We start from the raw sequence: 11,071 nt of genomic DNA, 5'->3' as shown, positions 1-11,071 counted from the left end.
ACAATGCTGAAGGTACCACGATTACAGATGAGGCCATGTACGGACATGCCAGATATTCTCTAGTTTCTTGCTACTCAAAGTGTGATCCATGAAATAGTAGCTTCAGCATTACCTGGTATATTAGGGATCTACCAAGAAACAGAACCAACAAGGGGTGTGTGTGTGTGTGTGTGTGTGTCTCGTTTGTGTGTGTGTGTGTGCACTTTTTTAGAAATTGGCTCCCATGAACGTGGAGCCTGGAAAGCATGCAGGGAAGGCTGGCAGGCTGGAGACCCAATGAAGAGCTGCAGTTCAAGTCTGAAGGCATTTTGCTGGCAGAATTCCCTCTTCCTCAAGGCAGGTAAATCTTTTTACTCCTGAAGGCCTTCAACTGATTGGATAAGGCCAACCCACATTGTGCAGGGTAATCTGCTTTACTCAAAGTCTACAGATCTAAATGGCAATCTCATCTAAAAATACCTTCACAGAAGGTATTTTTAGAATAATGGAAGGCATTTGGAATAATGTTGGACCAAATATCTAGGTTCGTGCTCTTGGATGTGGCCATTGAAGGGGAGAAGGGTTCATATCCAACCACTGGCTTTCTCCAGCACAGGGGTAACAGGAGGGTGGGATCATAAGGAGTGCTGCATGGAGGGGAATTCTGAGATCATTAATGGAATGATGCCATTAAGGCCTCATGGGCAGACAACTAGGATGAATGGAATCCATGTTTGCAAAGATCAGCAGCAGTTATGCAGTAGGGCTGAGGGCAGGAGCTATAGGCAGGAACCCCGGGGTAAGGGAATCAGTTGGAGGCAAGTTCTGGGACAAACTATTAGGAGTGCAGACTAATACACAGGAGCCAGAGGTATTCTGAGGGAAGGCACAAAATTTACTTGGAGATGAGGGATAGAAAAGGGCATCATCGAGGCCACTCACCCTGGTGTTCCTGCAGTTGCTTCTGGACTCCTTCCACATGGAGGTTCCTGTGCTCTGATGAAGACAGGGAGGGGTCCACCACCCGCCCACACCAGCAACCTTTGTAAGAAGTGCAACTTTGCTGGGTGACTGTAATCCCAGCTACTCTTGAGGCTGAGGCTGAAGGACTGCTTGAGCCCAGGAGTTTGCACCCAGGAGTTAAGAGTCCAGCCTGGGCAACATAATGAGACCCCAACTCTAAAAAAAAGTACACCCTGTTGGAGGTGTCTATAAACTTGATGCCATCATATGCAATGGGCAGGAAAACAAGTGACATATGGGAAATAATGCCTCTTCTCAGGGATGAGCCCTTATGAATTCCACAGCCCCAGCCTCCCTGCCACCCTATCCCTAAGGAGAGTGTGCCAAGGCCCAAGGAAAAGAACAGAGCAGTTGTGGATGGACTCTCCTGGCTGTGGCTGCCGTATGCTCCTTTCTGTCCTAATCAAAGTTTCCCCTCCACACTCCACACAATTAGCACATAAATGAACAATGTCAAGAATAAAAGAAAGTCATCACTGCAGATCTACATAAAATTATAGCATGATGACATGCATAGCTTTATGTTAATGACTTTGTTAACTAAAATGAAACGGATATTAAACTGCATCTGCATTATGATTTCTCTTATATAAAAAGTGTGCATATATATTTATGTGCACATATATATTTATTCAATTATTTATGACTGAATTGTTCTCAATGATTCTAAAAAATGGCTATGTCAATTTACATGCTCGGAAGCAATGTATGCGAGTACTCTTGTCTCCTCCCTCCAACTTCAGAAATAATCTTGGGAAGCATACACTTTGCCTCACCATTTAAACTTCCAAGATTGTCTCCTAATGGACCATTTGCAGATGATGATGATGATGATGTGTGTGTGTGTGTGTGTGTGTGTGTGTGTGTGTGTGTGTGTGTGTAGAGGTAGAGCGCACGAGAGATGAGAGAGTGAGTTCAGGTGTCAGAGTTACCATGTGCTGGGAGGATACGACCACAGGAAATCATGGGAATTGGCAGGAGGATGAGTGACTGGAAGACCAGGACGTCAGAGCTGGCTAGGGAAGGAGGTCCAGGCTGTGGAAGCCTGATGATGTAGAGAGAGGAAGCAGAGGGGCCATGTGATGGGTTCCATGGTTCCTGTCCACAAAGGAGCCCTGGTAGCTCTGAGAGCCTGAGCTGAATAGACACTGTGGTTGATGGGTAACATGTGAGGCCATCTCTAGTCCCCACGATGAGGCTGAGAAGCACACATTGTAGTCTCTGCTCCCTGGGTGAGAGGACCAAGGCTTAGAGAGGTACAGGAGCTTGTCTTCGACTATTGAGGCACTACAGGGAAGAACAAGGTTGGCATATTCTTTTTGTAATGGCAACTATCCCCTTAGTTCCTAGTTTTATGAAATCCACACTCCAACATATGGATCCCTAATGTACATGTACATAAAGAACTGAAAAGTGGCAAGTGGTAGGAAGGTGGCAAGTGGTAGGAAGTAACGTATGCCAAACACGAAAGTGGAGGCATAATTTGTAAACTGGTGGTACTTCTCCTATGTCACCATTTATAGGACTGTGACTTGAAAACGTCACACTGCTATTATTTTAATTTCAAAAAGTATGCCAGCTGATTGTCTAACGTGCAAGCATCACAGGAGTGTGGACAATAAATTGTGCAAACGTTTCGTTCAACTCTTGCCTGCAATTAGGAACTGCTAAATGCCAGTTGTTGAGAACTGACCGTAAGGTGAGATTCTGTGCTACCGCTGTTTGTTTAGAAGTGAAAATAAATGGCTGATCCCCTTCAAGAACATGGACATGGAGCACCCGGTGTCAGCTCTCTGAGGAGTGTGCCGGGTAGATGGGCTGAGTATCCCCCTCCCCCGCCACCCCCCACCGCAGGTGCTACCCTGAGACGACTCCTCGAAAAGTGCACCTTTGGGAAAGGGAGGGGTCGGGACGGTGGATGGAAGCCCCTGGTGTGCCAAGGTAACATGCCTGCTTCTGTGGGCCTCCAGGTCGAGCATCTGACAGAGTCCCACTGTCTCTCAAGGCCAGTCTCTGGAAGGAGCGTGTGTCCTTTCTCATGAGGATTTACTGACAAAATTACCTATGAAGGCAAGCCAGATTCATGTGTCTGCTAAGGCCAGCCAGGGATGAACAGGGATGCAGTGCTTTCAGTCCTGGTCCTGCTGGCTCACGGCTGGGGCAGGGGAAGAGCAATCCAGGGCACACAATGTACAACGTGTAACGTCACTCTTTATTATGAAAATAAAATGGTGATCATGAGTGGGGCGAATACACAGAGCAACTGGCTCTTTGGGTGGTTATGTCACGTGGCCTGCAAGTTAACGTTGGCTTCCTGGTCAGCCAGGCCTTAGGCTGGTGAAAAGAGGAAACAAAGAGGATGTGAACGAAGACAAAGAAGACATCGGAGGGCTCCTTTTAGGAGATTTGCTTGAAGGCCTCCGCGGGGATCTTGCCCTCGGTCTAGAGAAAGTAAAGAAAAGGAGTTGGGATGTTAGTAGAGCCAGGTGCACTGGGTTCCATCCCCACACTACCTGGCCTCCATCTTCTTGGCCCTCCTGACGACCCAGAGACAGCTGTCTTTTACCCACTTGATTCCCAGACCTCACCTGGAGCATAGTGAAGGCCTGGCCAGCTCTAGTGTAGTTCCACTCATTGTCCTGAAGGCACCTGGGGTGGGAGAAGAACAGGTGCTCTCCATTACTAGCCCAGGACAGACACGCTGACTATGCAATGCCACCCTTAATCTATGCTACCTTTTTGCTGGGTCACATGTACCAATATGAGCACTATCGTAACAATGAAAAAAGGCCTAGGGAAAACCAAAACGCCCATCCCTGACATTAATGCCCACTAGAATTCAAATCAGAAACATAGGGGTATTCAAATGAACAAGGGAGCCTAATACATATTGATAAAGAAAGATGTTCAAGAAATAACAAGTGGAAATTCAATAATATGTTTCTTTTCTATTGAGATATAATGCACATACTGTAGCAGTCACCATTTTAAGGTGTACAATTCAGTGCTTTTAAGTCTATTCACAAGATTGTGCAACCATCACACCTATCTAATTCCAAACTGTTTTTATCACCTCAAAAAGAAACTCCTTAACTGTTAGAGATCACTCCCTGTTCTCCCTCTTCCCCAGATCTTGGCAACCACTACTCTGCTTTCGGTCTCTACGGATCTGGCTATTCTGAACACTTCGTATGAATGGAATCATATAATTATGTGGCTTTTTGTGACTGGGTGCTCCCACTTAGCACATAATGTTTTCAGGGTTCATCCACGTCATAGCATATATCACAACTACATCCTTTTTTGTGGATGAATAATATTCTAATAATATTCCACCGTATGGATGTACCACATTATCCATTCATCAGCTGAAGGTCAATCCATGTGTTTCCATTTTTTGACTATTTGGAATAATGCCACTACGGAAATTCATGTGCAAGTTGTTGAATGGGCATATATTTTCATTTCTTTTGGTATACACTTAGGAGTGGGATTACTGGATCATGTGGTAACTCCATGTTTAAGATTTTGAGGAACTGCCAAAATCTTTTTGCCAGCAACTGCTCCACTTTATGTTCCCAGTAGTAATACATGAGATTTCCAATTTCTCTGCATTCTCACCGACATTTGTCATGTTTCCTTTTATGGACTAAAGCTATCGTAGTGGGTATGAAGTGGTAACTCACTGTGGTTTCGATATGCGTTTCCCTAATGACTAACGATGTTGAGAAGATTTTCACGTGCTTCTTGGTCATTTGCATATCTCCTTTGGAGAAACATCTATTCAAATCATTTCCCCATTTTTTAATTTGGTGGCTTGTCTGTTTGTTCTTGAGTTGTAAGGGTTCTTCTTGTCGGCGATGTGATTTGCAAATATTTTCCCTTGTTCCCATCAGTCGGTTTTCCGCTTTCTTGATAGTGTCTGCTGATGCACAAAAGCTTTTAATTTAGATGAAGTCCAATTTACCTATTTTTTCTTTGGTTGCTTGTGCTTTTGGTTTCATATGTAAGAAATGGTTGCCTAATTCAAGGTAATGAAGATGTACACTTACAGTGTTTTACAGTTCTGGCTCTTATTTTAGGTCATTGATCCATTTTCTGCCAGTGTTTGCACGTGATGTGAGTTAGGGGTCAAAATTAATTGTTTTGCAAGTGGATATCCACTTCTCCCAGCACCATTTGTTAAGAAGACTATTTTTTTTTCTCCATTGGATTTTTTCAGCACCCTGAATGATAATCAACTGGACATAAATACGTGAGATTATCTGTGGACTCTCAATTATATTCCATTGATTCCCATGTCTGTTCCTATGTCGGTACCATACAGTCTTGATTAATGTAGTTTCGTAGCAAGTTCTGAAATCGGGAAGTGTGAGTCTTCTAACGTTGTTCTTCTCTTTCAAGATGGTTTTGGCTGTTTGGGGTCCACTGCATTTCCACATGAATTTTGGGATTACCTTGTCAATTTCTGCAAAGAAGTCAGTTGGGATTCTGTCAGGGACTGCAATGAATCTGTAGATTGTTCTGGGTGGTACTGCCATCGTAATGATATTAAGTCTTCCAATCTATGAACGTGGGATGCCTTTCCACGTATTTAGGTCTTCTTTAATTTTTTTCAGCAATGTTTTGCAGATTTCAGAGTATAAGATTTGCGCTTCTTCTCTTAAATTTGTTCCTACATACTTTCTTCTTTTCGATGCTACTGTAGATGGACTTATTTTCTTAATTTCATTTTTTTGGATTGTCCATTGCAACTACATAGAAGTACAAATGATTTTTGTATATTGTATCTTTCAACCTTGCTGACCTGGTTTATCAGTAGTTTGTTGTGGTTGATTCTTTCAGATTTTACAAATGGAAGGTAATGTCATTTGGGCATTATGCCATTTAAAAAAATATTTACATATACCAGTATAAAAGTATGATACCTTTTTCATGGACCCACTTTTTTTGGAAGCAAAATACCCAGATAGTTATTTTTCCAAATTGCATGTGAGTTTCCATTACTCATTCCTCTGATGTCCCAACGGCCCCCATCCCCATGTACTCCCAGCACTCACTTCTGAGACCACTCCAGTTTCATCCCAGACTGGGCAGAGAAAGCCTGCACCATTTCCTGCTGCTCCTGGGAGAGGGAGGGCTCAGAGCTGGAGGAGAGTGTGGACACTGGGATGGAGAAGGCACTCTGAGTCTCTTGGGGGCTGGCATCCCTCACAAACAGCTCGTCATTCACGATGCACAGACTGGAGGAAAGAAAAATGCACCCTCAAACTGGACAAGTAGATAACTCCACACCCCCAACAACAGGATCCTTCTTAACCACTGCCACTCAGCAACCAAATTCCTTCCATATCCCTAACTGTGCCTGCCTCCCAGATTTTTTGGCTGGTACCCTCTAACCCTCCCACAGAGTCCACCTTTGGAGGGACTGTCTACCAGCTTCACTAGATTTTTAGATCCAACCCCAACGCATTTACCCTGTACAACAGCCCAAGGAAGTGGATAGTCTTATTCCAATTTTCAGAAAAAGGCACTGAATCACAGAGTGGTCGAATAAGTTGATCAAGGTCACACAGTTTGTGAGTGTTGGAGTGAGGAACAGAATCTGTATTCTGACTCCAGGGCCCACACTCTTAAACACTAGGCTAGACTGCTCCTTGGATCTTCCTGTCGGCCTTCCACAATATTGAGAACACCCGGAGGACTGCACCCACCACATTTCCACAACACTGGCCCCAAGCTTAGATGGGTGCTCCCACCCACAACACAGCACTAACCTGGAACTGCTGCCAGGGGTAGCAATGAAGGTCCGGGTGAAGGCGAGAACAGAACCCTGAGACTGTCCTTCCACTTCAAAGACAACAAACACCACCACCTTAGAGTTGCACAGGCTTTAACATGCTCACACGGTGATCCCCAGTCAGAGTATTGCTTGACACTCACACAGAAGCGGGGGAGGGGGCAGACCAGGACAATTGTTCACTTGGAGTCAGGCGGATGTGGCAGGAATGGGGAGGGCAGCAACAGGAACAATCCGCTCCCAGTGACAGGGCCCCTATCATGTGTGGGGCCTTGTGAAAACCACAAGTTCACTTAATTCCTATTTCACAGTAGCCCAAGAGATAGATTATTAGCCCCATTTTGCAAATGAGGAAACTGAAGGGTTAAGTAACCAGCACAAGTTCACAGAGTAAGGACCTGGGATGAGAGCTGTCAAACTCCACAGTCTGTGTCCTTAACGCACGCCTGAGCTGTGCAGGGCAGACGGGCATGGACCTAGGTCAGACCAGGGTGGTTTGAAGGCAGAGTGGGGGTGGGAAAACACGGAAGAAAGAAGAGGAAGGAAAGGAAAGGAACGAAAGCAGGGAAGCTGGGGGAGTTCTGAGAGGGAGCCCAGCCAGGGGGAGGGAGCAGTGGGGGATCTGGGGAGGGGACTATACAGACACTCACCTTCCTTGAAAACCCCATTGACAGAAAAGCAGAGCATCCTCTCCTGAAAAGGAAGCGCTCAGGTGCTCAGGATCCTCCTTAACCTCCTACCCACCTCTGGCTCTCTGGGCCTGCCCAAGGGAGGAAGCAGGTGCTCACCGTCTGGCACCACACGTCCACCAGGATGGAGCTGAGGTCATGCTGAGTTTTGGGCAACGCACTGAGGGAGTCCACAATGTCACGTTTTGTGCGCCTCAGCAGTTCCCCCTTCAGGTCTGTAGAGGAGAAGAGAAGCAAGGAATGGCAGGGTGGGCGGGGCAGGGCGGGGGCGCTACCACATCCTGGTCCTTGGCCCCTGTGATTGTTCCCATCACACCCCCTTACCTTGCCCACCCTTCCCCATCACACACTTACAGGGGTTCTTGAGTGTTTTCATATTCCTGCTATCCTTGAAGTACTTGCACAAGCTGTTCCTAGGAGAAAAAGAGGAGCAGGAGTGGGTGGTCCGGCCAGTGTGGGCATTTCCAGGAGTTGGCCTGTGTCTGCTGGGGAGACACACAGCCCCAGAGCAGGCTCTGAGCCGTGATACTCACGGGACTGAGTCCTTGGGGTCGAAGGGAACAGCCAAGGAGAAGCAGGCCTCATCGTGGTAAGCACCGAGGAGACCCTGTCGATCTCCAGAGTCATAGATTGAGTAATACCTGTGGGGAAGCAGTGAGGATAGGCTATCTCTGTGGCCTGGGCCCCAGATGAGACTTGAAAACTCCCAGGCTGCACGGGTGGCCCAGCCTGTCTCAGCCCTCCCCTTCCTCATGGTCCCAGGGATACTCACTGCTGCAGGAATTGCAGGACTAAATGCTTTAGGGTCTCAGACCCAGTAAAGTTTTCCTGAAATCAAAAGACAATTTGGATCTATGCGGTGGACAAAGCCTCCCTTACAGCAACCCAAATCTTGCTTGGTCCTTCTTCCTCACCTTGCAGGGTTTCATTGTCTCAGAGCTGTCAATGTCAACAATCACTGGTGCGGGTAACTCTCGGCCGTCCTGGAGAAGGAAAGAGGAAGTCAGCAGTGGAGACCAAGGAGGTGGAGCTGGATGATCGATAAGATGAACATGCCCAGGGAGACAAGCATCAGAGGCTAGGTGGGAAATGGCCCTGGAAATTCCAGTGGGTGGCTTTCTCATGGGGTGCTGGACATCTCTACTATCACATGCAAATGTGTGGGGGGGGGGGGTGGCGGCGGGGGGACACATTTTCCAGGGAGAATATTCTTGTCTTTTTCAGGAATCCATGCCTGTAAAATGGATGAGGGTCTGATACAAGCATGTAATCTAGGCAAGACCCAAAGGACTTGAGGGCAGGCATGGAGGTCCTTTTCTTGAGTAAGAGGAGACAATGATGACGGTATTATAGATACTTACCAGGCGTAACAACTTGGGGAAACAATCCCGGATGGCACTGTCCAAAACCAAAAATTGAATGAAGTGACTGACAGTTCAGGGTTGCACAGTCTCTCTCCCACTCCCTCTCACACTCCTCCCTCTCCTTCCTCCTGGTTAGCTTCCATCTAGACTGTCCTGACTCCCTTTTCTCCAGTGCCACAAGAAGCAGCATTGGGAGCCCAGGCTGCAGGGCTTTCTTCCTCTCCCTCCCTCCCCTTTGCCCAAGTCACCATGGAAGGCTCTGCAGGGAGCAGGAAATGGGGTGGGAGCCCAGGGCTCTGCCACCTCACTGGCTGTCCATCAACCTGCCTGACCAGGCCCTGGCCAAGACCAGGTCAGCCCTTAGGGATGGCCCAGGATGCTGGGACACGGAGGTGAGTGAGGCCGGACTCAGGAGGCAGGAAGCGGAAGGCAGAGGGGACGACAACAGAAATGGGGTGAAGGTAGGGGAGGGACGGATGGGTGAGACATAGGAGAGGAGAGACAAGGGAGAAACAGGATGCAATGCAAAGGGAAGGGAAAGACTCTCTACTGCGGAGGTGGAGTTCAGGGAGGAGAAGAGGAGAAAAGGGCTCCCCTGCTGCAGCCCTTTCCCTCACTGCTCCCTGGCTGGCCCTGGGGACCGAGGCAGGAAAGGAAAACATGCGCCTGTTGGGCTGGGGCCCACTGGATGCAGCTGGAGCCTTCCTCACCTGTGTGAGCTCAGTCTGAGCTGGGCATGGGAAACAGAGCAGCCACGGGGACAGGAGACCTTCTCCCGGGAGGAGTGAAGAGTCAGGCCCCAGCTCAGCATGGGGTTCAGAGTCTGGGGACCCCCTCTCCAGACCACTGTATTCTCTTCTGATGGTCCCTGACTCCTGTGCCCCTCTGTGCTGACGCCTTGACCGAGGAATGCTACCCATCTCGGGCTACCCAGGGCTCCTCTGAGGGCCCAGGCAGGACGATGTGAGGTGGAGAAGGAGGGAAGGTGGGGCAGTGCCCTGAGAGGCCTGTCCTTCTGTCTTCTCAACCTCCTCTGCCCTCTGCCTTCCACTCCTGCCTCAGGAACGTGGCCCGCTTCTGGCCCCTTGACGCAGGAAACCCAGGTTTCTCCCCAAGGAGGGCCCAGCTCCTGGCATTGGGCCAGAGGAAGAGATGGCATGACAGCAGCCACCCGGGGCCCCAGCCCTCAGTATGGGGCAGGGAAGCCCCCATGCCAGCCCAGGACAGGTGGGGGGACCTTTTTGGAGCAAGAGAAGGAGAACCCCTCTCGGGACAGGGGAGGGAAGCCCCATCTCAGCATGGAGGCAGGAAGGCCTGTCTCAGCATGAAGCCCCGGACTAAAGGACTCTTCTCGGTCCAGGGCACCAGCATCTGAATACTGCTGGTCCTGGGGAGGTGGGGGAGCCCCACTTCCTGGAGCACACTCACAGAGGGCACACTGGAGGAGGCTTGGTGGAGACAGGCGGGAAACACACCCCAGAGCAGGTGAAAAGGGGACCATGTCAGAGGAAGGAAAGGAGACCTCTAAGCACAGATGAGTGAGTGACAGAGAGAGAGGAGAGAGAGAGAGAGAGAGAGAGAGTAGGAAGGGAGGTCTGTGGTCCTCCCAGAGGACCAAGGCTGCTTCTTCCTGCAGAAGGGCACCTTCAGACACAGCTCAGTCACCCAGGGAGCAAAGGTGCCCAGGAAGGGTGCCAGGGGTTGCCACTGACCTTACATAGGCGGACTGGTCCGAGAAGGTGCTGCACAACGGGTTCCCTTCTAGCCATAGCTCTTCGAGCTTCAGCCCTTTCACCTTGCCCAACTCCCACGCCGACTCCAGCTAAGAAAGATGGGGAGGAAACTGGAGAAGGAGGGCCAGGGAAAGAGAGACACCCAGGACCCTGGGCCCTGAATTCCCCCGGCCCTCATAGTCACCCACAGGTGCCACTGCCTGGCTGTTGCCATTATCCTGATGTGTCCTGCCCTCCACCCAAAGTTGATCTGGCTCCCCCTTCTCACCTTATTTTTGGAGAGATTCAGGATCTTGACTTTGGGAGCCTTCTCTGTAATGTCAGAAAGGCCATCCAGCTGGTACAGTTTGTTGTTGCACAAGTTCAAAGACAACAGCTTTGGGTCAAGAAGAGTTAGAGTGGCGGCTACTATCTTGGGCCTCAGAGACAAATCTGCCCTCCACCTTATCCCTTCCACCCCTCTAACTAAATACCAGCACTGAG

General features: G+C 48.9%; 1 protein-coding gene across 4 annotated transcripts in view; it reads right to left on the bottom strand.

The window, feature by feature from the left end:
* Positions 1 to 3,193: 3,193 nt before the first annotated feature.
* LOC100978865 (nuclear RNA export factor 2) overlaps positions 3,194 to 11,071 on the bottom strand; it is an 80,879-nt gene continuing 73,001 nt past the window's right edge. For all 4 annotated transcript variants that reach the window (XM_055106295.2, XM_055106296.2, XM_055106297.2 and 1 more), the window contains 13 exons: positions 10,857 to 10,964; positions 10,568 to 10,677; positions 8,853 to 8,889; positions 8,406 to 8,474; positions 8,264 to 8,319; positions 8,025 to 8,132; positions 7,846 to 7,904; positions 7,591 to 7,706; positions 7,453 to 7,495; positions 6,780 to 6,852; positions 6,063 to 6,245; positions 3,591 to 3,651; positions 3,194 to 3,444 (listed from right to left, as the gene is read on the bottom strand). In XM_055106295.2, coding sequence (XP_054962270.1) covers positions 3,400 to 3,444; positions 3,591 to 3,651; positions 6,063 to 6,245; positions 6,780 to 6,852; positions 7,453 to 7,495; positions 7,591 to 7,706; positions 7,846 to 7,904; positions 8,025 to 8,132; positions 8,264 to 8,319; positions 8,406 to 8,474; positions 8,853 to 8,889; positions 10,568 to 10,677; positions 10,857 to 10,964 — 1,068 coding nt within the window. In that variant the 3' untranslated portion in view covers positions 3,194 to 3,399. The remainder of the gene's footprint in view (positions 3,445 to 3,590; positions 3,652 to 6,062; positions 6,246 to 6,779; positions 6,853 to 7,452; positions 7,496 to 7,590; positions 7,707 to 7,845; positions 7,905 to 8,024; positions 8,133 to 8,263; positions 8,320 to 8,405; positions 8,475 to 8,852; positions 8,890 to 10,567; positions 10,678 to 10,856; positions 10,965 to 11,071) is intronic.

Source organism: Pan paniscus, chromosome X, assembly GCF_029289425.2.
Source record: "Pan paniscus chromosome X, NHGRI_mPanPan1-v2.0_pri, whole genome shotgun sequence".
In the NCBI taxonomy this organism is placed as follows: domain Eukaryota; kingdom Metazoa; phylum Chordata; class Mammalia; order Primates; family Hominidae; genus Pan; species Pan paniscus.
This window is presented reverse-complemented; position numbering and strand designations above follow the sequence as displayed.